This window comes from Melozone crissalis, unplaced genomic scaffold, assembly GCF_028551555.1.
Source record: "Melozone crissalis strain CALT ecotype California unplaced genomic scaffold, PUWL_Pcris_2 ptg000002l_1, whole genome shotgun sequence".
In the NCBI taxonomy this organism is placed as follows: domain Eukaryota; kingdom Metazoa; phylum Chordata; class Aves; order Passeriformes; family Passerellidae; genus Melozone; species Melozone crissalis.
Window position 1 is genome coordinate 28,148,352 of NW_026535780.1, and position 25,226 is coordinate 28,173,577.

A 25,226-nucleotide genomic window follows, 5' to 3' on the forward strand; every position below is an offset into this window, starting at 1 on the left:
CTCCTGAAAAGTAGACAACTCAAAGAGCATTTTTTCCTTTGGACTTGTTTTTCTTAAAAAAAATTCCAGCAAATGAGCAAGTTAAATGTAGTTTGTTTATATTAAATACTAACAACAACCCATGAAGTACAAAAGAATAAAAAATAGTTTGTGTTCAATGATGAACGATGGGCACAATAGCCTAGTGTCCAATTCATATCACATAAACTAGCCAAAAAACGGACAAGTAAGAAATTATTGACCAAAAAGTTGTTTTAATATGACACTTTCTCCATTCCTTGCATTTTTATTCTGTGGGACTGAGGTATACACCAGGGAAACAAAAAAAATTTTGAGAGAAGGGGGGCCTTAGGAGAGAGAAGAAACATTATTACATCAGATACCTTTTAGCATGACTGTCTCTTTTGACTAAGTGGCACAAGAGTTACCCATGCTCTGATCAGTCTATTATTTCATTACTGGTCATTTCTTCTGCATCGTCATTTTAAAACTGATGAATCAACAACAACCTTCTTTAAAAACAGACACTAAATTAATGCCATTAAAAACTTCTCCAGTGCTTATCACCCATAGCACCTGCCAGCATAGAGCCAAAAGTTTTCAACCCAAATTTCAATATGGTGTTGGCAATATCTGTGACACATATTTAAATGATTGGCTTTCACCTATCAGATTACAGGAGAGGTAAGGTTTGTATGGCAAAGACATGCTTGTGGAAAACGAGCCACCAGCCCGAATTAGCTTCACTGACTCGCTGACAAAAGTACGAGTGGATTTGGGAAAGCTGTCTTTGTATTTCCATACCAAATTGCAATTTTCTTCATTCATGTTAACAGGTACATGAATGTGCAACATAATTACAGTTACTACTATGTCTGAATAGGACCCAAGTAGCTATAGCCTATAAATAATAAAAAATACATTTTTCTTTTGATAACTGACTGTAGATGTGAGGACTCTGTATAATTCAACCAAACGGTTGTATGCTGTACAGTCCTGTGCAAATATCATAAAAAAATTAATAATCCTTTTTTTGCGCTATAAGGCTTTGACCCTACATTTTCACAGCAACATAACTACCATCCAGCCTGTACCATATTTCGCAAGCCTTCAGTCCCAGAATTCAAGCAGTCAATCCGTACAGTGTCCACCTGCAGCACCCTGAAGTCTCGTGCTCCGTCAGTCATCTAAAGGCATACAGACTTCCCCGCCTTCATCCCACCGCGACTGCTCGTTCTGTTCTTCTACATCATCACCCAGCTCCTCATCGCCTTCTCCCACTTCATTCTCTTCGTACTCTTCATCCCTAGGGAAATCTGTGTCCTGCGCCTGGTCTGCTCCCTCCTGCCCTCCAGGCTGAGATTTATCTGCACAGTCTACACAAACTCCGTAACGCCGTGAGCCGTGTCTTATTCCAACGCTGGCTGCAAGCATGAAAATCTTCTTGCACACCATACACTTGTACTTTTTATCCTTTTTATGCACCTATGGGAGAGAAATTTTAACAGCTGAATATAGGCATATCAGGTTACATCTGCATATAGTACTAGAAAACTATTAACAACAACAATAATAATTATTAATATAAAAATTCCTATTTTTAACTTTTCCAAAAGATACCAAACACTATTCAGAGTAAGGAAGGATTACTGGAGATCTATTTATGTATTCCTCAGCAGATATGAGCTACTGCCCACAAACAAACCACTTTGTAGGAGCTCAGCAGGTCGCCTGTTCTCTACACAGGAGAGTGTTCAGTTCACATCTCCTCAGGGTACAGAACAAGACTCAGAAGCAATGAGAGCAGCTCAAACTCTTCCACTGCACACAAGATAGGTCGTTTAGAAAATTGCTTTTTACAATTTTAAATTCTAGAAATACTAAGAACAAACAAGAGTTATTATATTCAAGAATTCAAAGAGCAAAATTATTCTTCCATGACTTCTCCTTCCCAACACTATTAAAATTAACATCAGCTTTCCAGGTCGCTTAGGTAAGTTTTTTGTCCTGTATTTGAGTCTGTGTGTAAAATTAGAAGGCTGCTGTTGACTAACCATAAATTTTGATTTTGAATTTGGAAGTATGTTGCTTGTACAAGTAACTGAATTCAGCAACCATGTATATTAATTATTATCTATGAAAAAATGAAGTTGAAGACTTCCTTCTTCTATCTGGTGCTCCCACAACAGATTACAATTATGTGCTCAAATATCTAATTTGAAGTCCCATTGAAAAAGTTGCAATTTTAGATAAAAGAAATTACCACCTAAATGAGGGGAAAAATAAATTAGGTCATGATACAAATAGTTACTTCAGCTCTGCTGTATAGTCTGTACAGCTGATACGTCTGCCTTCCTCAGCCTCTAGACTTGTTATAACACTTCACACAAGGCAGAATGTTTGAGGTTTGTTGAGCTGAAAGGGGAAGGGAGGGGGGGAAAAACATCCAGAAAAAAAGTGTTCTGACTTCGTCAGAGAAAGAACACTTCAATTAAAGCACAGAACTGCTCTGAGCTCACTCCACAGCTGTTTTCACATTGTCTGACTTCATCTCCTTTCCTGGAGGAAAAAAAATCTTCAGCTGCAAGTCCTGGTCAGACAATGCAGGACAGAAAACTGAAGTCCCACTCTACTCTTCTTGGTAGACCAGCTAACTCCCACTGCTGCCATCTTCTCAGTGAGCCACAAAGGAAGGAGCATGGCCATCAATGAGGCAATAATGCCCCAATTCTCTCAGCCTTTCTGCATCTGAGAGGTGCTTCATCCCTCCAATCATTTTCATAGCCCTACCCTGGAGTAGCTCCAACAGCTCCATGTCCTTCCTGTTTTGGGGACCCCAGAGCTGGATGCAGTGCTCCAGGTGGGGTCTCATGAGGGGCACAAGGCCCTTCCTCACCCTGCTGGCCACACTGCCTTGGATGCAGCCCAGGATACATTTGGCTGTCTGGGGTGAGAGAGCACACTGGTGGCTCATGTCCCACCTCTCGCCCACCAATCCTTCCCAGCAGGGCTGCTCTCGATGCATTCACCCAACAGCCTCTCCAGATACTGAGAGCTGCCCCAGCCCAGGGCCAGCACCTAGAAGATGTGCAATTTACCCACTCCATGTGCTAACTAACCTTTTCTAGCTATCTGCAAAACATCTTGCAAAACAAGAGGAATTTTTAAAATCACAGCTTGGAAAAATGTTATTATTTTCTCACCACCAACATGGTCTTGCTTTTATTACTGCCCTAAAACACACCTTGGATTTTATATAGTATATATTATAATGGAATCTTAATTTCATGATAGACTAGATATAAAACACCTACAAAATACCAAAGACAGATAAAACTTTCTCTGGATCCTCAGATAAATGAGTACTGAAATCAAATCCTGAGTTATGCAATGTGCACAGAACAGGGTAAGCTGAACTCCTGGTTGTGGTACTGGCAGAATGCAAGTCAGACAGATGTTTACTTTCTGCATCAGATATTTTTCATTCTTTCCTAATCTTAAAGCAGATACTGTACTATAGCTTTGTCTAGTTGTGAAATAAACATTTCAGAACTACCTCAAGATATTGTGCAATTGCTGAATTAACAGGGTGCCCTGACAGAAAATAGTGATGCAGCATTTTGGACCAAGATGTGATGTTCTATTGCAGTAAAACTAAGACAAAACTGCTTTTCATTATCTACAGAATACTTATATACACTGCATCCCTTTATCACATCACTTTCAAAATAATCTTGAAATTACTGTCTTCATTGACACTGCATTTTCCATTAAGAAAACGAGAGGCACAGTTATCCAAGAAATGTTTATCTTCATCCATTTCAAATCCAAGATAAGACAATTTACATTATGTCAAATCAGAGAACAGTTTGCTCCAACTACCAAAACACCTGAAAAACCCCATAACACCCCACTCATACCTGTGCATACATATACATGAACACTTGAGATTACCTACCAAGGAATGTCTCTTTACATGCTCTCTTCGTGTAAACAGCTTCCCACAGATGTCACAACTGAAAGATCTCACTCCTGTGTGAATGAGCAAGTGTCTCTTTAGTGTTCTTCTGTATTTGGCTACATAGTTACAGTGTGGACACTTCAACTTGTTCATGATTAAAGCAGAGGAATCGCCTAAAAGATAAGAAGCATGAGGAGAAAAGATGATGAAACACACAAAAAATAATCTAAATTTGTTCTGTCTGGTGCACAAAAATAAACAGGTGCCAAAACAATAAAGCAAAACACATGACTTTTCATCAGTGAAATCAGGACAATGCCTGTCTGCAGAAATCAAAAATGTTGCTAAGTTCTGCATGTACAATTCTACTAGAAAAATACCTACTTGTAATCAAGTCATTTTTACCACGGAAATCTTATTTCATGAACTGAAGTTAACTACAATTTACCAATATTTCATTTTCCTAGATGTCACTTCTACCAGAAAACATTTTCTTCTGGATTAGAAACCCTCTAACCCTCAGCATTTAGACAGTTGCAATCTTCTCTTCCCATATTCTATTTAGAATTACATGCAGGAACTGCCTACCAAGATCTGACCTTAAAAAAAGTATAAGTAAGAAGAGGAGTAGGACACTAAGAGGTAGCAAAATTCTGAAATTCTCAGAAGGGAAGTTATTGGTTCAGATTTTACCTATTTTTTACTTTGATCTAACAGCAGAAAAAATAAAAAGAGCAGAAAAAACTTCTGGAAGAAGCAACATCTCACTTCTTCCTTATGATGGAAGAGAGCTCTTTATATAGTTTGCCTGAAGGATATATGCAAAACAGGTTTAATACAGCTGCCTATTACTGTGTGAAAAAGAACACCACAGGATTCTATGGCGTGGAGAAGGCCACACAGAAATACAAAGATTATTTTGATAATAACATACTGACTCAGCTTACTACAGGTGAGAACTTATGAACATAATCATAACCATCTAGAAGCATCCAAAAAGCACTGGCTAAGGCTACCTGATTATGTGCAAGAGTTTCTAGTGTTCACACTGGCAAGAAGAAAACATAAGTAATTGAACATTATGTGCACATGCTCACAGGCATATCTCTAGAGTTGCCTCCTTTGAGCTTTTAAATCCATCCAAACATGGAAGTTACATTTTGCTAATATTCACAAGTTTGCATACTGGAGCACTCATGTGAGCTGCATGTTCACATAACATCACATAATGACTTGCATGAAGAAAAGTAAATCCTATGCAGGCAGACATCAGGGCTGTAAAATATATGGGAATTTATTGGTTTAAGAACAGGCAGACTTCCTAAGACCCAGCTTCTAATTTCTTGACTGCCAGCAAATTTCACCTTCTGATGACCACATTTCTTCTACTGTAAACCTCAAAATATTTAAAATAAACCATAAGGCACATCCCAGTAACAGCTCAGTTAAAGAAAAGAGGTAAGCATTACTGTTACCCAGTACTTAATATGTTCTTTTTACTGAAGACTTTACATATTGTAAGAAGCTAGAAACTATTGTTTTAGATATGGTGGTATTTCCAGTATGTTTTCAGACAGAAAAATAATTACAGATAACTGCTTGCTTGAACTGACAGAAAAAGGCTTAATTACAGCTACACCAAACTAAAAACATTTATTGCAATGAAGTTTTTTATTTTTAATAGCAAGACATATGCTGAGATCTCCTTTTAAAATTATATTTATTTCCATATCTTCACCATCCAAGTTTTCAATTTCAAAGGCCATTTATCTGTATTTAGCTTATTAAGGAGACAGGCAGCTATCGCGTTATTAAAGACCTCAGGTACCTTCACACTGAGTCACAATACTAGAACTGATATAAATCACATTCTGGTTTTACACTTCCATACATCTGAATTCCTTTTCCTCCCTCCAAGGAAGTACATTATCCAGAAAGGCAAATGATATGGAAGAAGATTGATTAAATAATTTCCTAACCCTCTACCTACTCTCCATCAGACACACTTACCATTTTCCCAAGCTTCTTTTGGCCAAGATTCTGGCAGCAATCCATACTTGAAATCACTTGAAGTACCCGGTAGCAGCCCATACTTGAAGTCACTTGAAGTACCCGGCAGCAATCCGTACTTGAAGTCATTTGAAGTACCCGGCAACAGTCCATACTTGAAGTCACTTGAAGTAGCTATTAAAGACACATTCTTTCTTTAGCTTCCTGGGTTCTAATCAGTCATCAATCTCATCTGTTTAGCAATATAGATCCTTTTTAAACTCTGACAAAAACGTTTCTAACCTTAAAATAGTAACTATAGCATGTTTTCACATAGTATTCAATACTAAAACAAGAAATAACTGTATTCCTAACTTCAATGAAATGGGACCCTTGAACTACTCTCCCCAGCACCATTTCTTCTCCCCATGCTGAGAAAAGTTGAAAGTCTTTTTCCTACTACAGGGGCTTTGATGGTAAGGATATGTATTCCCTCACGACCATCATGAGGGGGCTGAAAGGTTTTCCATCAGAAAACCTTTCTCTTCAGAACTGCTTTGTGCAGTGACTTCACCTGGACTGCCATGGTAGTCTAGCTGGTACAAAACTAAGTATTTTCTACTAGAGGCATGGTGGTTTTTTATTGCCTTAAAATATCTTCATGGTATATATATATATAGTGCTTTAAATACCTTTATTTATATAAAGGATCCTACAGCTATGTCTAAATCCTTTTCTGAATAATCATCTCCATTACTCTAAAACCACATCAATTCAAGAGAACATAATTACTTGGAATATTACAGTCTAAAAGACTAGTTTGCATATTTACATTTGCTCTTAAGACAAGATCTTCTGCAGTTTATGTTGCCTTTGTATAGTTTTTTCCTCTTTAAAAAAACAAAACCATTCAGAAGTGTGCAATGCCTTTAAAATATCTTAGCTTGTTTACTTCCATACTTTGTAACAAGTAAGAACTGCATCAGTGAACATGGAGTCACTATTGCAGAGCACAGAGAACTATAAATAGAACACAATAAAGCTGCGCTAAGAATTTGACAAAATCATATTTGTTGGGCAAAAGCTCTTCTGGCAATAGTGCAAATCAATGTTCCCCCCAATCCCCAAGACAGGAGTTTGTTGGAAATCATGAACTCATAAATCCATTACTTTCCTCACAGGCAAACAGTTGTTAAATAAACAAACTGCAGTGGTAACTGGCAGATTTCTTTTTATTTCTCTAGATGGTAGTTGGGTCCTCACACTGGATTCCAAATGCCACCACTGTGAAGTCTTGAGGAGATGTATTTTTGCTTTAAAGTCTGAAACTATACATTTTAATAGCCCAAAGACTTCTTTTTATCCTTACACTATTCATTCTAAGGATTTTTTGGGAGAGGAAATTCTCTTAGGCTAAATCAGAATTTCATGCAGCTAGTGGCAAGCTGCATATTTAAACACTTCCAACCTGCAGTTTTACTGGAAAAAAGTACAGATTACAAATCCTCACAGTATGAGACACATACAGTAGTTTCATATACTGTCAGGCAGCATTAACACTGGCAGCAGTGATTCAGTCTACACCATAAGACAGCAGTTCAAAAGGATATCACTCAACAAGTAGGAAGCATATAATTCTGTCTTATCCATTAGACAATGGCAAACAACAAGCAAAGCTGGATCATGACTGCCAAATTAGGCATTCTACCAGAGCTTTTAAAAAGCAGAGCATGAGTGAATGCAGATGAGAAATAGTAGTATTTTAGTTCATCTAACTACCTATTTTGCTATAAAAGGAAGAAGAGGGAAGGGAATAAACTTCCCTCTCCCTTAAAAAACACAAAGCAGTGAGGAAATTTTTTAAATTACTGACTCTAACTTTAATTACTGACCTAACTTCTGTTATGTCCAAAAGAGGCAAGAACTCCTTATACTAATTTGGAGTGATGGACTCCAGCAATGGCATCTCAACAGCTCAAGGAATAGAACACAGATACCCTATAGACATGCCAACTACACATTCCTTTGAGGTGAGGAGGAAGACTTCCTTCTGTAATACACATGAAAGGATTAGAGAGGAAGCAGTGTTGTGATCTTAAGGCTAAGAGCCTCCAAATTACAGCAGGCTTCAGGATCTAGCAGAAGAAAAAAAAAACAAACCTACTTTTATAATGTTTAAAGTATTAGATCCTTTCATTATAGATTTTTCTCCCTGAACTAGAACTGTAGCTGAACAGCGAAAGGTCAGTCAGTAACAAAGGATTTTAATCACTTTCCCTCCCTCATAGGATGAATATCTGTAAGATCAACAGACCCAAGTCTTTACTGCACACAGATGTACTGTTATGCTGTCTACAGGCACTATTGTATAGCTTCCTTCACAATAAGCATACACCAAAGAGTGACCATAGGTAAGAGTTGGACCAAGATGAGCACATTTTATATATAACACTGTCACTTTGACAATTCTTCTGTATTTATGAGAATACAAACTAAATGTCACTAGGAACATTTATGTACACAGCTGATATTTAAGTCTGAGGGAACTTAGGAGTTCAAACCCCTGCATAATTTGAGAACTTAGCACAAGACTCAGCACAGCCAAATAAATTTAACAGCTGTCATCTAGTGTAGGTAGTAGCTACTAAATCTTTCAACCTCCAACTGGAAGAGAAGACCCACTATAACATGAAAGAACACCAGCACAGATACCACAAGCAATAAGAGGTTGCTACACATGCTTTGTGCTTCAGTATACATGACTAAGTAGATAATAATTAAACCTAATGCTTATTCTTAGAATGATTCGTTGACCTAGAAAACCTGCTTTCTAGATTAAGCACACATTTAAAGTGTTCAAAACAAAACCATGCAAAAGGCATCTTCAGTGTCTAAGTGTTCATCCAAACAAGACAGACTTGAATTACACACAGTCTGCAAGCTGGAAGTGCAATACCCAGCCTCTTCCACCTTCCCCAGCTGGATACAGATCCTACAGTCCGGGAAGCTTCCAGAATGCAACACATTTACAGACCCCTGTGGCTCATAGTATCTTCTCCCATTTCTCCTCTCACCCAGGCTACTGCCTGTGGGAACTCAGCACAACATTCCCGATGTCCAGAGTCACCGAGACCACCCTTGGGGGGCTCGGAGGTCCTGGAACGTTGCCAGAAGTGTTTGGTGGTTGGATTTTGACCCTGCACAGGAAACAACACCTGTATGAGGATGAGAGGATCACACAGGGATAAATGGTGAAGAGATAGATTAATTATAGAGTGAAAACACAGGTTTTAGAATCTCGGTACAGGGGGGTTCTAGGAGACAAGATGGAGGAATTAAGGCGTGTCCTGTCCTTCTTCTTCTTCTTCTTGTTCTCCATCTTTTGTGGTGATGGTGGCACTTTGAGATTGGTTCTTACTGAATGTGCACTTGTCAATAAGAGTGAAAGGTATTGGGGAGAAAAGGTAAATATCTTACACGTAGTTTTGGGTATAAAGATAAGTGACCGCCCCGAGGGCAGTCAGTGTGTCCATGGCTGGCTTGCTGTGCGGACCTCTGTCGGGCCGTGAGAAAATATTGTAGATAAGAATTAATAAACAGCACTGAAGAACTGAAAAACCTGAAGGCTCCTTTCATCCTTTGGAGCGCGGGCTGCCCCAAGGCCATCCCGAGCCAGTCCAGGCCATTAAAACAGCCGAGAACGGGACAACTGCCCCCTGAAACCTGCTTGCAAAACTAGACATAATTATCATCTGACCTTTTCTGGTCACTTCAAAGCCAGATGACAGCCTCTTGATAGGAGGCTGAAAGCAACTATGGATACAGTCATACTGGTAGACTGGGGATAGGGTGCAAAGGGGGAAAGTATAGACAGGTAAGGCAGACCTTTGAGAAAAAAAGAAAAAGCTAATTAGAAGCAATAATATTCTGTGTCTCCAGACTAAACCATCTGATCACAACTTTTCTCTGATCTAAGGTAACCTTCTTACACTTTGGTTGATTTCTAAGAGGTGTAAGTTAATAATCCAAATGTCGATTAACCTCAAATATTTACCCATTCTTCTAGTCTGCATGAATAAAAGGATATCAGTAATGGGATCTTTAATAAAAGTCAACAACAAGCAAAGCCAAACAACAAAAAATAAAAAATACAACAGAACACAAAGAAACTCCTTAACAATCAGCACTAAAATTCACACTATGTTGATTTGACAAGAGATAGGACAGTGTGAAATAAAATAAAGTGGTTGTATAGCTTTTACACCACTAAAAAAAAAAGCTATCAAAAACATTGTGAAAGGATTTTATGTTCTACTGCATTTGTTCTCAGGAAAAAGGATAACCAGAAGCCAGATACAATGATCTTCAGTTTTGAAGGCAAGAAGTAGGCATGCACCACCAGAAAGAGAGAACATGTCTAAGCCAGAAGTACCCTTAGTTCGACAAATTTCACTCTTTTTCTGATTCATATGAGGAAATATACAGATTTGGGGCCAGAAAAGGATACATTACTGAGTAGGTGATGATATGGGAAATAATGAGAAGTTCAGTGACAGAAGCCATTGAACAGGGCATTACAGAAAAGGACACACATATGGTGCACTGAGGGAAAAGATACAAAAATTTGCATTAGATACAACTGTTTGTAGTGAACTCCTGTTTTCTTTACATATATTAGCACTGAAAACAGTGCCAAAATAAGAGAAAAATAAATACTATTTTTCACTGTATTTTTTTGACACTGACTGGTCATCTAATCAATTAAAAAAGACAAAGTAGACAGGATAAGTGATTAGGCCATAGCTTTCAAGGATTGCAAAGAAAGCAGTAGTAATCTACTGATACAATCTGGATTGCTATTAGAGAGCTGGATTTGTTGCTTATGTTAGGTAACATGACAGAGGAAACAGCACTGCCAAGAATGACATACTAGGAAGGTGGGGAAAACAAAGTATCTTGAGCTCCCTTTGTTCCCAGAGTATTCCTTACATCTTTAACCTTGCTTCTTCTGAAAAGGCTTCTGGAAGCACATTACTGCTCAACTGCCCCTTGCAACAGAGGGCTCAGACATACTTAAGACATTTTGCCAATGCAATCTTACTTATACTCTATTGCTCCAAATTGCTCTCAATTTTTACTATTTTTCATTCATGAAAATGTGGTATATTGCTGTAACTATGTAGTCAGATTTAGCATCAACTACCCCTGAGAGAAGACCACTAACTGATGCCAAATATATTATGCACTTGCTTTTCCACTTGATTATACCTTCCCTGAAAAATTCCTTCCCAAGAAACTGAAAGCTATTTTACTGATCTCCTCCAACAACTACACCAATGAAACACAAGAAAGTCAAGAACTTTCCTCATGCAGACCATTTATTTGTGGGGGAGTTAAATGTTCTCATGGATCCTTTTTAGTAAGTCAATGCATTACACTGGGACTCAAAGGGACTTTCAGGCAGAGATGATCGGTAGACACCACAAAACCTTCTTCCCCAACCCATTCACAAAAAAAAACCCCAAACAAACAAACAAACAAAAAAAAACAAACAAAAACCCACACAAAAAAAAAAAAAAAAAACAACAAAACAAACAAACCCAAAAAAAACCCACAAAACACTGCCTGGAATTGTAGGCTCAGGGACAGACCATACTGTAAGATTGTGAGGAGGGAATCTGCTTGTCTTTGGGATGATCCCTGGGAGAGGTAAATTGAATGAATGGGGAAGACGTTGACCCTCAGATTTTTTCAGATGACTTCTAAAAACCTTTGACACCTTCAATACTGGATTACATAGGGAATGGGGCAAATAAAGTGGTTAAAGGTACATCAAGGAACTAAAATCTTTTAATTGAGGCATCAGCTTAAGGTCTAACAAAAATATGACTGAGAGTTAGAGTACCATGGAAAAGCAGGAAAAATATACAATTCTTTTTTCTTTTGTAACACAGTCAGTCAAGTGGGGTTTATCCCTACAAGAAATATACACGGCCTGATAAGTCCATCAATCTTGATTTCTTCAAATACAAAGATACCTGCTTTATTGTAAAGCCTAATCAAGTTGTGTTATGCTCCTCCCTTGCATCATGACAAACACTGGGACCAGCACTACATTTTTTGTAAGCAGGTTTAGCTTCTGTTTGTATCCTTCTGAAAAGTAGTTGTTTCTACAGCAAACTGAATTAATTCCTTAAGAACCCCTACAATATCAGCGAGGAACCCTCTCATTCCACTGTGGGCTGTTTTAATCCTGCCCTTGTTATCCTTTCCCTCACCCCCATCAGAGTACAGCATAACCTAGCCTGAAAATCACAATAACAACTTACACACTTATAGCTTCATAAAGCTACTGGGCTATTGCATGCAAGTGTCCTAAAAATCAACACAGTCAGTTCCAGAAAGCATAAGCAACACTTCACAGCTGTGTTCTGAAGTCTGAGGATAGGACAGACTTTTTAAAAAAAAAAAACAAACCAAAAACACCACGCCCAGATGAAAGGCATACCCAAGAAGTGATGAAAATTGACAAAATCACCCCATGAAGAGACATTAAGCATATGATGAATTATGTTCACTGAGCTTTTATGATCTTTTGAAACACACTCTAACACTGACTGTAATATGTTGTCTGCATGGTTATTTTCACTACGGTAAATGGTTAATTGTAGGATGAATGATGGCTGTAAACAGTAAAAGACCTTTTTAGCAGATTATCAACTAGGAGACAAAATACTGAGATAAGTGGTAACATTCCATGTTTAACTAAAACAGCTACTTTAATTAATATATAGAAGTCTTGAAAACCTAAGTAAAATATAAGTAAATCTAAGATAGCACAAGGAATTTGAAATCTATCTTAAATTTTTAAAGCTTCTCTAAAGCTCACCAACATGATACTTGTACAGGGATGGTGTCAAACAAACTCACTGGCAATGATGCCTCGGGTTTTAGCTTTTATACTTTTCAGATTCTGTACTGCTTTAGGGTGTAGTTCTGAGCTTCATATTGGGGGATAGTAAGCTCTCTTCACAGAGCAGGTAGACAAATCAATTCTTTCTCTAGCTGGGGACCAAGGACAAATGATCTAAGTTTCAGGCCCAAAAGCATAAACAATGGTCTACTGAAGACAGAAAAACAAGAAGGATGGGACTCCATAACCTAAAGCTGTAACTGGACAATTAACTCCAATATGCAAATAGACCTGAACTTATAAGAGTGTGAGACCACGTGGCCAGTTGTCCATTTTGTGGCCATTTTGGGTTCATCCTGGGTGTAGCCACGGCTGAGGTCTTGTGCTGCTCAAGGTGTGTCCATTGAGGGTTTTTAATAAATACCTACTTTATTCTTTAACTCCATCTAACCTCTATTCTACATCAGCCTTCACAAGGCATGAGCAACACAGGGTGAGAGGAAGAAGCAGCTGACATATCCTTATTGGATATCAGTAGAAAAACTCATGTTCAGCAAGGAGCAGTTTAACATATTTGCTTTACTGGAACAAGAGGGGTAGCAGATGCTTCAGAAAGCTTTTACTCTTTACTATCTAATACTTACCAACTGTACCCAACTGGAAAATTCATTTACTATAGAATTCAAGGAAGTGGCTTCAGGGATAAATGTTTGTAGTGAGAGGAGTGATCTTAAGTAGGCGTCTCTTCCACCATATCTACAGTATCATCATAAAAGCACCAGACTAACCCAAACCTAAACCAAGGGCACAGAAACTCCCCCTGCATGTAGCTGACAGTTCATAACCGCTGGTGTTACCCCCACCAGAACATGACAAAGCATAATAGTAGAAGTTCGTTGTTTCCGTTTCAGCAACCAACAGGAGAGTGCGCTCCTTAGCTCTGAATGTAAGAATTTATTATTCTTTATTTTTCTTCTTATAGAATTGTCTTATATCTATTCCAGATTACATTTTCTTATGGATTTTTTACCTCTCAGTGCCTATTATTTTTGGTAGTTTTTCATCCCCACAGGAAATTTAATCCAAAACTAAAAAGTTATTGTGTAACCTGCAGGTTACTCTACAACTCATTCTTGACATTCTTCCAACTCTGCACTCCTCCCTCTTCCACCTTTTCTTTGGCATAGAGGGAGCAGTTAAAAGAAGAGTGTTTAAGAGTGGAATCGACCTGCAAAGCAAAGAAAAAGAGCCACAAGCAGAAGAGAAAGAATACCAAAGGCTGAATAACAGTCTATGGGTGAAAAGTAAGTTATACCAAGTCCTGCTTCAGTCACTCTTCTTGTTTCAAACAATATGCATTCAAGAACTTAGTAAAAGTGAAGATGTTTTACAAAAATATTAGATAAGGCTTCCAAAAGAATTCTGACCCTGACAGAAAATGTAATTATGTACTTAGGAACACATATGGTGTGCTCTGAAAATACCAAGGAGATCACTAGTTGACTAGTAATTTAGAACTCAGTAAAATAAACTTTCCCCCGTGGCCACAGAACTTTCAATGGTTTTGGACTGACACCACAACACATTCAGTATGATCTGTCTCCAATACAGTTGTTTTCATCAAAATGCTACATGAATGTATTTTGTAATTTAATTCTTTAGCATAACAAGGTACCAGAAACATTGGTGCTTCCGTCAAAAAAAACCCCACAAACAAACAAAAAAACCCAACAAAAAACAAGGACTAAACATACTGCACTGCCCATGCCCTCCATTATTTCTCCAAGAAAACTTCACAGCACACATACAAAATTTCACAGAATCCAAATAACTAATTATATTTGTTGTTGGTGCCATCAAATGCATATTCTCTGCATTTCCATCAGTAAGACACTGAATACTAACCCCCTATAAATCATCAATAAAAATCACATGCTAATTTGTGTCAGAAATTTTGTATTTGTGCAGCTAATACACACACCCACAGCTCTTGCTCCAGACTTTGTTGTTCTTTTTCGTGGCACTGCAACTAGAGCAAGCAGTGTAGCCCAGCAGAGGCAGAATTGTTGTGTGGGTGCTGAGGACTCAACAACCCCCACTCTCTGCAGCTACAGGGCTTCACTTGGGCTAGATCTAACCTGGTGCTGTGGACCTGAGGCATATTAGCGACCGTCACATTCCTGAAACAGCTTCCATCCTGGGCTCAGCCAGAAGGAATTCTGTGCAGCCTAACAAAGCTTAGCCAGTAACAGAAGTACAGGAAATTCACTTCACAAGCACAACTCTCAAGTAAAGCTAAAGCAGACCTACCCAGAGTTCAGAGATGAAGACCAGAGATAAGTGAGAGGCATTTGCAGAAGTGCTCCCCAGCACAGCTGCTTCTCCAGAGCTGCTCTGTTGTGTCACACTACTCACTAATCACATGAAGGTCTCTTGCACTGGAGAAACACATCCCCAGTCCCACCCCACGCTGCTCTGCACTGGCACGTGTCACCACAGCACCCAGGCAGCGCTGGCACCACACAGCATGGCCGTGGGTCCCCACGTGCCCCCTGTGGGACCACTGCTCGTCCGTGGGCAGGAGCAGAGCGGGGCCCCTGGAGGAGACATCCACAGTTCCTTGATGTTTGAAGCAGGCATACATTTTAAACTGCTTTAGAAACAACAGACATCTAAAGAACTTTGGTCCAGCTGTGTCTCAAATTCACCCCTAACCTGGCTTCTAAATTGCAGTAAGTTTTCAAAACTATTAATTCACCAAAAAGTGAGGCAGGCAAATGACAGTACTTCAAATACATACATTAACTATTCATACAGTATAATAATTTAAAAAATAAAAAACCAAAAGTTATGTAGTCAGGTACTGCAGTCAATACTTTCATTTTCAAATGACATAATTGACATTATGCAATATTTACCTGCTTCTTCTTTAATAAATGACAAATCTTCTTCTGGATATGGGACTGACGGTTGCAACACTGAGCAATCTTCAGAGTTCTCTTCAGTATTAGGTGGTACATTATAAATAAATCTCTTTGCAGTTTGGTTTTTCCTTCTTGCTTTTCCAGGTTCTTGAACTGATTGTCCCTGTGCACCCATGTCATTCCACACAAAAACTTTTCCCTCACCTTGAGATTCATTTTCAGCCATTTCAGGTGAGCTGTCCTGGACCCAACTGCAGTCATTCATTTGGTAGCTTTCCATTTGGCCCTCATCAATAGGGTAGGGATCGTTCTCAGTTTTTATGCTACTTGCCAAGTTGGTGAGGTTTCGTGTTGCCCAGAAGCTGGCAACTTTTTGATCCCTTGGAGATAAACCATCCCTACTAACAGATCTTCTGTTGTAATCCACTACAACAGTCTCTGGAGCTTCTGATTTTATACTTATGTTTAAGGCATCTTTAATGAAGTTGCGGCAGGACTGGACAACCTCCGTCATCTGAAGGTAGCTGGCCACCGACATCACTTCAATGGCGTTTTGGCTCGTAAGCACGAGGTTACCAGAATACAAGAAGTCCAAGATGACAGAAAAACCTTGAACAGCAACAACGTCTAAATAGGTAACAGTGGTTTGGTTACGGCTTTCTTTGTTTGTAAAGCAATACAGAGTCTTAAAGAAGCGGCTGCCTGCAACCAGGATGTTCTTGTGAGCTCTGAAGACCCTCCCACTCACCACAATATTAACATCACAAAGAATGCCTTTCTTCCTCTGCTCGTTGAGCTCTTGCAGGAGCTGATAGCAGTAAGAGTTCTCATTTGGCCTGCTGTTAAAATCACAGTATCCTTCATTATTCAGTTCTGATGGTAACTCTGCCTCCTGCAATTAAAAAAGCCACACAAACATAATTAGCTCTTACTAAATGCTCTCCTTAGTTAAACATGAAAATAAGGATATGAAAATAAATAAGATTATTCTAATCAAACTAATTTTTTTGTTATTTATGTTCTTGGTCACAAAGGCAGACAGGAATATATAACTAACAAGATATTTCTGAAAACTAAAAATCATGCTCTCATTCTGCACCTTCCACCCCCAAGTTTAAAACAAACAGAGCTAGATTTGCCTTGAGGGCAAAGGAAGGGAAATTTCAGCCAAAAGTAAGGAAATATATAGTTGAGTGTGAAGTACTTGTTATTCCTAACCCACATATACTAAAGATTCAGGAGCTTCTGTTTCCGAAGATTTAACTACATGATTCTTACATATCCAATCCCTTGTTCTTCCCCAGAAATCTCCACTTAAACAATTAAGCAGAATCTGGATAAGTGATTCAACATTTTCTTCATGCTGAGATATGAACAGACATAGATTAGGCCTGTATGTCCCAATCTGTCTTGAATGTTTTAAAGAAAACATATTGCTAAAGGAGATATAACAGCAAACGTATTTCTTATACAGTTTGACAAATTAAGTATTTATCCTTTGTTTTTTAACTGCAGCAGGTTTAGGATTAAACAGTGTATCACATAACAAGCAGACAAAATACTGCAGAGGACAAAAAAACTCCCGACTTAAGCTTCCATTACTTGCCTCAGACTTTCTTGAAATAAGCCTCCCAAACTTTCCAGTGGCAACACTAGCACAGTACTATTACACACACACAGCCTTTTTAAGATGTGATCTCAAAAAAGGCTTCAAAATTTTGCTAAAACCTAATACTTTCACAAAATCCAACACCAAGACATAATTCATTATTAAAATGAGGACAAGGAGAGATCAAGAGATCTGAACTGGATTTTAGAGCACATAGAAGACTTCTAACTCATGTTAAAGATGATTCAGAGATGCTACAAAGCAGCAGCTAGGAGAAAGCAGAAAACACAGACTGGCATATTTGAGACCATACTTATATGGGTTGACACATGCTGCCATCAAGAGCAGCAACAATGACAGTCTGTTTCATACTATTATCCCCAAGATTCTCTCTTCTTTCCTAGCAAACAAGGAAAGCCCAAAACTGGATAGTTCCAAGACAAATCATTATTTTCTTCTCTCAGCTCCTAAAACACCTCACTGATTAGCGAACTAGAGGTGGTGTTAAAGCTCACCTGCCTCAACATTACAGGTCAAAATCAGTATTAAGAAGGAAATGTTAGCACTGTCATGAACCCATAAGCTATGCTGGAATTAAAATACACATTACAGGACAGCACTACTCCTAATTTGAAACTACAGCAGAAACCAGCTACATATATTTTAAAAGTCACTTTCCACCCTTAGTGGATTAAATCAGTACTCATGTCAATTTATAATCCCAGTGCGGATCACTGGAATGACACCTGAGGCTGTAACTACATCTAAAATGGTGTTTACATACATAAGCAGCAAAAAAGGCCTGGTATAACCAAAACAAACTGTGCCATTTCAGAACCTCCTGCAGAGAAATTTCAGTTTGCTGTCACATTCAAGTTGCTTCTGAATCTCTACTCTTCTCAGAAAAACACTTCATTAAATAAAAAGGAATAAAAGCAATTAGGCTTTTATGCGAAAACAAGCAGTAGATCTTTGCCCACCTCATCTTAATTTTGTTTCTGTACTTTGTGACACACCCCAAGTACTATCTCGGATGAAGGCTGTGAAAGGGTTTGCTCCAGGTGTGGGACAGCTAAGGCTGTCACTCCAAGCTCTCAGCAGATTTTGGTTCTAGACTAGCTTCCTGTCACTTTAGCAATGGAGCACTGCACAGTTTCAAAACACCAATTACGCTGACACTGGATCAGATTAAGATGAAAATGACAGTACCCTAAAGTGTTGTCATGCTCGTCAATCACCAGTGACTTGCACCTCACACAGTAAATGTTAGGTAGATGCTATGAGAGCTGCCAATTTCATTCCCAAGAACACATTAAACACCACAGAAAATTTAAAAAACAACCTGCAGCAATTCTTTTCTTTTGACAAACGCCTGATTAAATAATGGAGAGAGAGTACATGTTAACTAAGCAAGTATAAGTACCCAATAAAGCTGGGACAAAAAAAAAAAAATTATATTTACAATGTGGGGTTTTTGTTTCCTGAGAACAGGACAAGCCAGGATAGTGAAGAGCAGCTGCAGATCACAAATGTGCTACAAAAACACAAGACTGAAATCTTCATTGTGACAAGACCAGAAGGTTGAGTGGAAAAATGAGATATTATGCAACCTGTGTCCAAGCTATTAGGGATGTGTGTTGGAGAAAGAGATCAATCAGTATTACAGCTTTAATTAGTATTATAGCTTTACTATAATGTGGGTGCATAAACATTTTTAAAACTAACTGCAGTACTACAACCAACTGTTTTACTGCTGGTATGGTACAACAGTTAACCCTAGTGCCACAACTCAAATGAAGTCCTGACATCTGAGCAGTTATCAAGTCTATGTACACCAAGTATGACAAGTAGAACTGATATTTACTATGAGAAAAATTGACAAAATAATATTACTATGAGAAATTTAGACATTGATACAGAAAAAAAACAATACAGTTCAACAGGAGGCAAGATGCAGAAAATAATTACAGGAAAAAGTGTATTTTCAAACGTCTGTAACTTACATGACACATCATCATATGGGTTCTTGATTTTTCTAATGAGAACAACAAACTAATGATATTTGCTTAGATATCAACTATATTTTCAGAATACAGACCCCATATTCTCATCAACTAAATTACCCCAACACCAAACCACCTCATCCTTTAATAAACACTAGTAAGGAATAAAAGATAAAAATCAGCACAAATTCATTTCAATTTATGGACTCTTCAGTGCTCTAAGTCAAAAACATCTCTCTGTGGGTGAGATTAAGAAGTGCTGTAACAGAACAGAGACTGCTTAAGGAAACTGATATTGTGCTCAGTTTCAAAAGAATACACACTAAGATAAATTACTATGTTATATGTATAATTCATTAATTAAACTTGCCCAAAAGCTAACAGGAGCAGAAACAGATGATCAAAAATTGCAACTAGAAGTTTAGTTTGTTTAGTTTTCTTTTTCCCACTGTTCCATCAGCATATTCTGTCCCTGGAAGGACAGTGAGGGCAGGAAGAATTAAGAAAAACCCAAACCAACCTAACCCCAGATCACATCTCAGCTACATGCATACGAAAAGTAATTACGCCACATTTTTTAATCCCTTCCCCACTACCACATCTTGCTCTACAACAGCTCCCTGTGCCCCCAAATTAATGCTTACTCTGGTAAATGTATCTTCTAAGCTATCAGTAGCTTCTTAACCACATGCAGAGGAAAATGATCTCAAAACATGGTCCCATCAGTTGCACACGATGCTCCACTGCCATACAGCACCACTCACAGACAACTCGGTCATTTCAAATTATTTCATTAATTGCCTAATATCAAACTGAGTAGTTTGAGGTTTGATAAAAACATTAAATAAAAACACACTAAGTGATACTGTTTACTTTAAGTCCTGACTTCCTCCTCAACTTCTTCACTCTGCTAAGAGTAAGTCAAGAAGTGAACTTAGAACACTGTAATGTAACTCTAACATCTGAAGCATGACTTCCATTCATCACTGCTCACATAATGCAAACAATTCCAGTTCACATGGAAAAAATAACACATCAAAGGCCTTCCTCCTTTTGGAGAGCTTCTGCTTTAAACCAACATGCCTGTTAGACTGGAGAAAGCTTTTCTGGCAGTATTTCCAAGGCTTAGCTTTAAATTATGTCCAGAAAGAAAATGTTTTAAGAAGATGGTTTGAGGAGAGGAATCCCCAGCAGCCAATAAATCTGCATCTTATGGACCCAAATTCATCAAAGAATTAAAATATTTTGCCATAATTTCCCACTAAGCATCCATTTCTTAAGATTCTTGCAACACAGTAGTCTGTTCACTACAAAAACAAAGGTAGTTTAAAGATGATGACAGATTTCCTTAAGCTTTAATGTGGAGAAAAATTATTTTAAAAACTAGAATAGAAAAAGATTCAAGAATTTGGTCTTAGAAAGAAGCACTGGTTGACAGCTCAATACCCTTGAATTACAGCAGCTGCAACCACTTGTGATGGATTTTGGCATTCCAAATTAAATGTATCCCAAAAATAAACTGAAATCATCACTTGTTTCTTCACGAGTGTAATATCCAACAGACCTATAGAAATTTCCACCGCTTTACTGTCTTAACACCTACAATTTCCTTTCTGCTCTTGAGTGGTGGCACTATGCCATATGTTTATTAGCAGCTGCTGAACATGCCCTGCAGTTGAGGCTTGTCAAGTCCGTAATACATGTGTGCTGTCTCTAACACAAAGGCTGAAAGATCTCTCCCAAGTTTCATTAAATCTAAACGGCTTTGCTGCCTCATTATGTATGTTGGAAATACGGTCAGGGTACAAATTACCTACTTTTGTTCCAAGTATCTGGTATCACGTCATTTAGAAAAAAAATGGGGCTATTGTTTTGGTATTAATTTAAACATATGTATCAAAAGAAATTCAAGTGCCATTAAGCCTATGAAAGGATACGGAAATTAAACACAGAAGGGAAAGAAAACAGATTCTTAATCAGGTTTTTGATAAAGCAACTGTAATGTGAAAGTGCGCCACAAAGAAAACTACACTGACTCCTGAAAAACTGCAACTCCTTCCCTCGTGAGAAGTTTTTAACTGAAATGTAACTGCAGAAGGATGCACAAAGCACTGTTTTCCACTAAAAAAAAGTCTCTTTACATCTACCTTTGTCCCAACCTTATCTTTTGTACAGTGAAGAACCACTGACTCATCTATCCTACTGTTTCATTTATTATCACAGTTAGTCCAAATATTTTTTTTCTTAAACTATCAGTGGTACAAAAGCAGAGATTCATTTTTACAAATATTCCCATGGCAATGAAAGGTCTTCAAATAAACACTTACAATCATCAAATACAAACTTATATTAACTTGTAGGTTACTGTGATAACAAGCCAATATTCTGTCCTCCCTTCCACCCTCCCAGTATTTAACAGTTTTGCAACAGAGTTCGGGTAAGAGGAGAGAAAGAAAAAAAGTAGTTATTTGAGTAGAGAAAGAATGCTTGGAATAGCTTTTATTTAAATACAGCTAAAACAGACAGAGAGAAGCTTCCAAGTGTAGCACGGATTAACAGCATCCACTAACACAGGAGGCCACACAGTGACAGAACATACTTCTACAAAGTAATCATTCACAACTCAAAGTTAGAAACTAGGCAACAGGACGGTAAGGAACACACTGCAATAGCATTATGCAAAACTGGAACACTTTCAAAGATATGAAGAAGTAAAAGAAACTAAGAATATAAGTCTCTTAATTAGAAGCAACTAATTGAAAGCAAGTTTGGCTAAAACACTGCAGAGTGAGTAGCAAACCCCAGAAGACTGAAGAAAACTGATAAGATGACCTACTACCACATAATATCTGTAAGAGTAGCTGCTATAAAACTGCACTCGCTGAAAAGGTAGTATTAACCATCTTGAAGGTGAATGTTGCATTTGTAAATCCAAAAAATAATATTTTGGATAACTGGTATTTGCGCACCATAAGGTTTCCCTTAACGTTCACCTGATGTTTTATCAGTCATCCTGTAATCCTGATATCCTGCCCCAACATTTGACTAGCAGCTCTTGTCCAAGGTACCCTGAGCTCCTTAAGAGTGCTCAAGCAATAACCTCAATCTAACCACCGCATTACATTTCAGACGCCAAATAAAGCTACCCAGCCAAGGTGGGTGTTTCAATTAAAACGGAATTCTAGATGCAGAAAAACGGAGTGACGAATCAATTAATTCCGGCTAACAGCCTAACAATTCAGGGACTAGCCTAACCTGAAGCAACACTTAGTTAGTGCCCGCAGGCAAGTTTAACGCCGGCGAAGGATCGAACTTTAGCAGCGCAGGCATCCCTAGGAGAAAAGGCTGCAGAAGGCTGCGGATTCAACCTAAGTATTCTTTAGGGGCTTTTCATCCACATATATTCTAGGGCAAGCCCTGCCTCATTCGTGAAAGCAGCCAAGAAACACAGCGATTTGAAGTTCAGCGGGGAACGTGAAGAGTTTCACTACTCCTACAGCGTTAGAGGAGCGCTGGCATAGTAACACGGCTTTCAGGAAACCACATGTTTATCTCAAACACACACCAAGCGATTGCAGACTTCTTGCTCAGCAACGCAATCTAAGGCAACGCAATCGGGAAAAAAAAAAAAGATTTCAGCGCGAAGAACTTAAATACACAGAGTTATCCGATTAGTGCACCGGGGCCACACCGCTAAGCAGGCAGAGCGATTCCAATTCCACGCCGGCGAGTCCCCATTTCACAAGCGGTCGCTGGCCGGACACTGCCCGCCCTCCGCCCGGACCGCAGGAGGAAGTTGTAACGAGCGTATTTAAATCAGTGCTGTGACACTGGGATTCGTACGCAACTTTTTTCCCACATCGCCGGTTTATCTTCAAGAGATAAACAGACGAACTAATGAAAGCGGCACTCGCCAGGGCCGGACGGATAACGGGAACGGAATGCAGCCACAAACAACAGCTCGTGCTGCGTTTGTGTGCCTGCCCACATCCAGCGGGAGAGTCGCCCCAAATCCCAGAGGGGGCCCGTCCCCCGCTCCGGACGCGGCGAGCGAGAGCAACGCGGCGTGGCCAGCCCGCCGGGCAGCAACCACCACGAGCAGCCATTAGAGAAGTTCACACACGTGAGCACAGGAAAACCTCACCTATGCAAAGGGGAGGCCGGGATTGCCCCTCCCTGTCTCCCTCCCTCCGTCCCCGCCGCCCCGTGCCCGTCCCGTGCCGTACCTGCTCGGCGCTGCCGGGCTCGTTGAGGCGATGCTCGGCGGAGAGGTGGTGCCGCAGGAGCAGGGTGCGCTTGTAGTTGCGGGTGCCCTTGCAGAGCTCGTCGTGCCCCCCGGGCAGGGGCGCGCCGGACATGATCACCTCGGGGGGCGCAGCAGCGGCCACGGCCGCGGTGCACCAGGCGCACGACATGAGGCCGGTCTCCTGGCAGTAGTAGAGCCACGGGAACTCCTTGAGCCAGGAGCCCTGGAAGGAGATGTGCAGCTTCTGCAGCAGGGACTTGGGCCTGGCCAGCGGGAAGTGCCGGATGCTCTCCCCCTCGCCGCTGCCCTCCGCCTCGTCCCCGCCGTCGCCCCCCGACCGCCGGCTGCTGCTGCAGCTGCCGCCCTCGGCGCCGCTGCCGTCGCCCAGGCTGCCTCCTTCGCCGTCCTCCTCGTCGTCGCTGCTGTCACTCAGCGAACCCCCGTCCTGGACCAGTTCCTTGCCCTCCAACAGCCCCTCGGTCTCCAGTCCCTCCGCGCCCTCCAGCTCCATCTCCTCGTCCGCCCCCCGCCCATTGAAGTGCTTCCGCGGCCAGGCCGCGGCCTCGCAGCCATTGTTGGCGGCGGGGTGGGCGGCCAGAAGCCCCCCGCCGCCGCGGAAGGCCAGAGTCCGGCGGTTCCTCTCGGCGAACATGGGGCCGGCGGCGGCGGGGGGCGACGCCGCGTCCTGGGGCAGCAGCAGCTCCTTCTCCTCGGCGGCGGTGGCCTCCAGCTCCTCGGCCTCCAGCCCCTCCAGCTCCGCCTCCTCGTCCGCCCCGCGCCCGTTCAGCGCCTCGGGGTCCTGCCGCTCCCAGGCCTCGGCCCCCGCCGCCGAGGCGGCCGCCGCGGAGGTGACGAGGCCGCCGCCGCGGAACGCGAGCGTCCGCCGGTTTATCTCCGCGAACATGGCGGGCGCGCCCCGCGCCCCCCGCCCGGCCGAGCGCTCCGTCCGCCGCGGGAACGGGGCGGGGGAAGGAGGCGCCCGGCTGCCGTGCGGGGGCGGCGGCCGAGAGAAGCGAAGTCCGGCCGCTCGCTCCCCGCTTCCCCGGGTCCGGCCTGGATCGCGGCGGGCGCGGGGCTGCCCACAATGGATCCCGCTCGATCGCTCGGCGGCGGCAGCGCTTCCGTCCCGACAGGCCCCGGATCGGGTCGGGTGGCAAATGAACAACGGGCTGCCCACAATGCACCGCGGCCGCCGCCCGCCGCCGCCGCAGGGGAGGGGAGGGGAGGGGAGGGGGGGCGCGAGCGGGGGGCGGGCAGGAGGGAGGGGGGGCCGGCGGGGGGCGGGTGCGCGCTGCGGCCGCGCCGCGTCACGCGCCGCCCGCCCCGCCCCTCCCCGCCCCGCCCAGTGTGGGGCGGGGGGGTGTGGGGGGGTACGAGGTCGACCCCCTCCGTCCCTCCCTCCTTTCCTTCCCCCCCTACATCTGCCCGCGCCGGGGGCCGCTGCCCGCCCCCTCGGCTGCCGGAAACAGGGAGGGAAGGGGGACATCGCGGGTCCCGAGGGGCGAGCGGCGGCGGCCGCGGAGCAGCGGCCGAGCCTCCGCGGGGCCCCGGAGCGGCGGGACCGTTATAGGCGCGCGGGGC

The 25,226-nt window shown here is 41.4% G+C and overlaps 1 protein-coding gene across 1 annotated transcript; it reads right to left on the reverse strand.

Moving 5' to 3' along the window:
- Positions 1-234: 234 nt before the first annotated feature.
- ZBTB10 (zinc finger and BTB domain containing 10) lies at positions 235-24,549 on the reverse strand. Its single transcript, XM_054294644.1, has 5 exons — positions 23,626-24,549; positions 15,782-16,679; positions 5,972-6,145; positions 3,959-4,134; positions 235-1,485 (listed from the first exon to the last, which is right to left on the reverse strand). Exons 1-5 carry the CDS (start codon positions 24,547-24,549, stop codon positions 1,180-1,182), a joined length of 2,478 nt encoding a protein of 825 aa, XP_054150619.1. The 3' UTR covers positions 235-1,179.
- Positions 24,550-25,226: the final 677 nt, after the last annotated feature.

Coding starts and splice junctions, on each gene's coding strand:
- ZBTB10 (XM_054294644.1), bottom strand. CDS start 24,549: ATGTTCGCGGAGATAAACCGGCGGACGCTCGCGTTCCGCGGCGGCGGC. Junction 16,680..23,625: donor AGCCCGGCAGCGCCGAGCAG/GTACGGCACGGG, acceptor TTTTAATTGCAG/GAGGCAGAGTTACCATCAGA. Junction 6,146..15,781: donor ATTTATTAAAGAAGAAGCAG/GTAAATATTGCA, acceptor TGTCTTTAATAG/CTACTTCAAGTGACTTCAAG.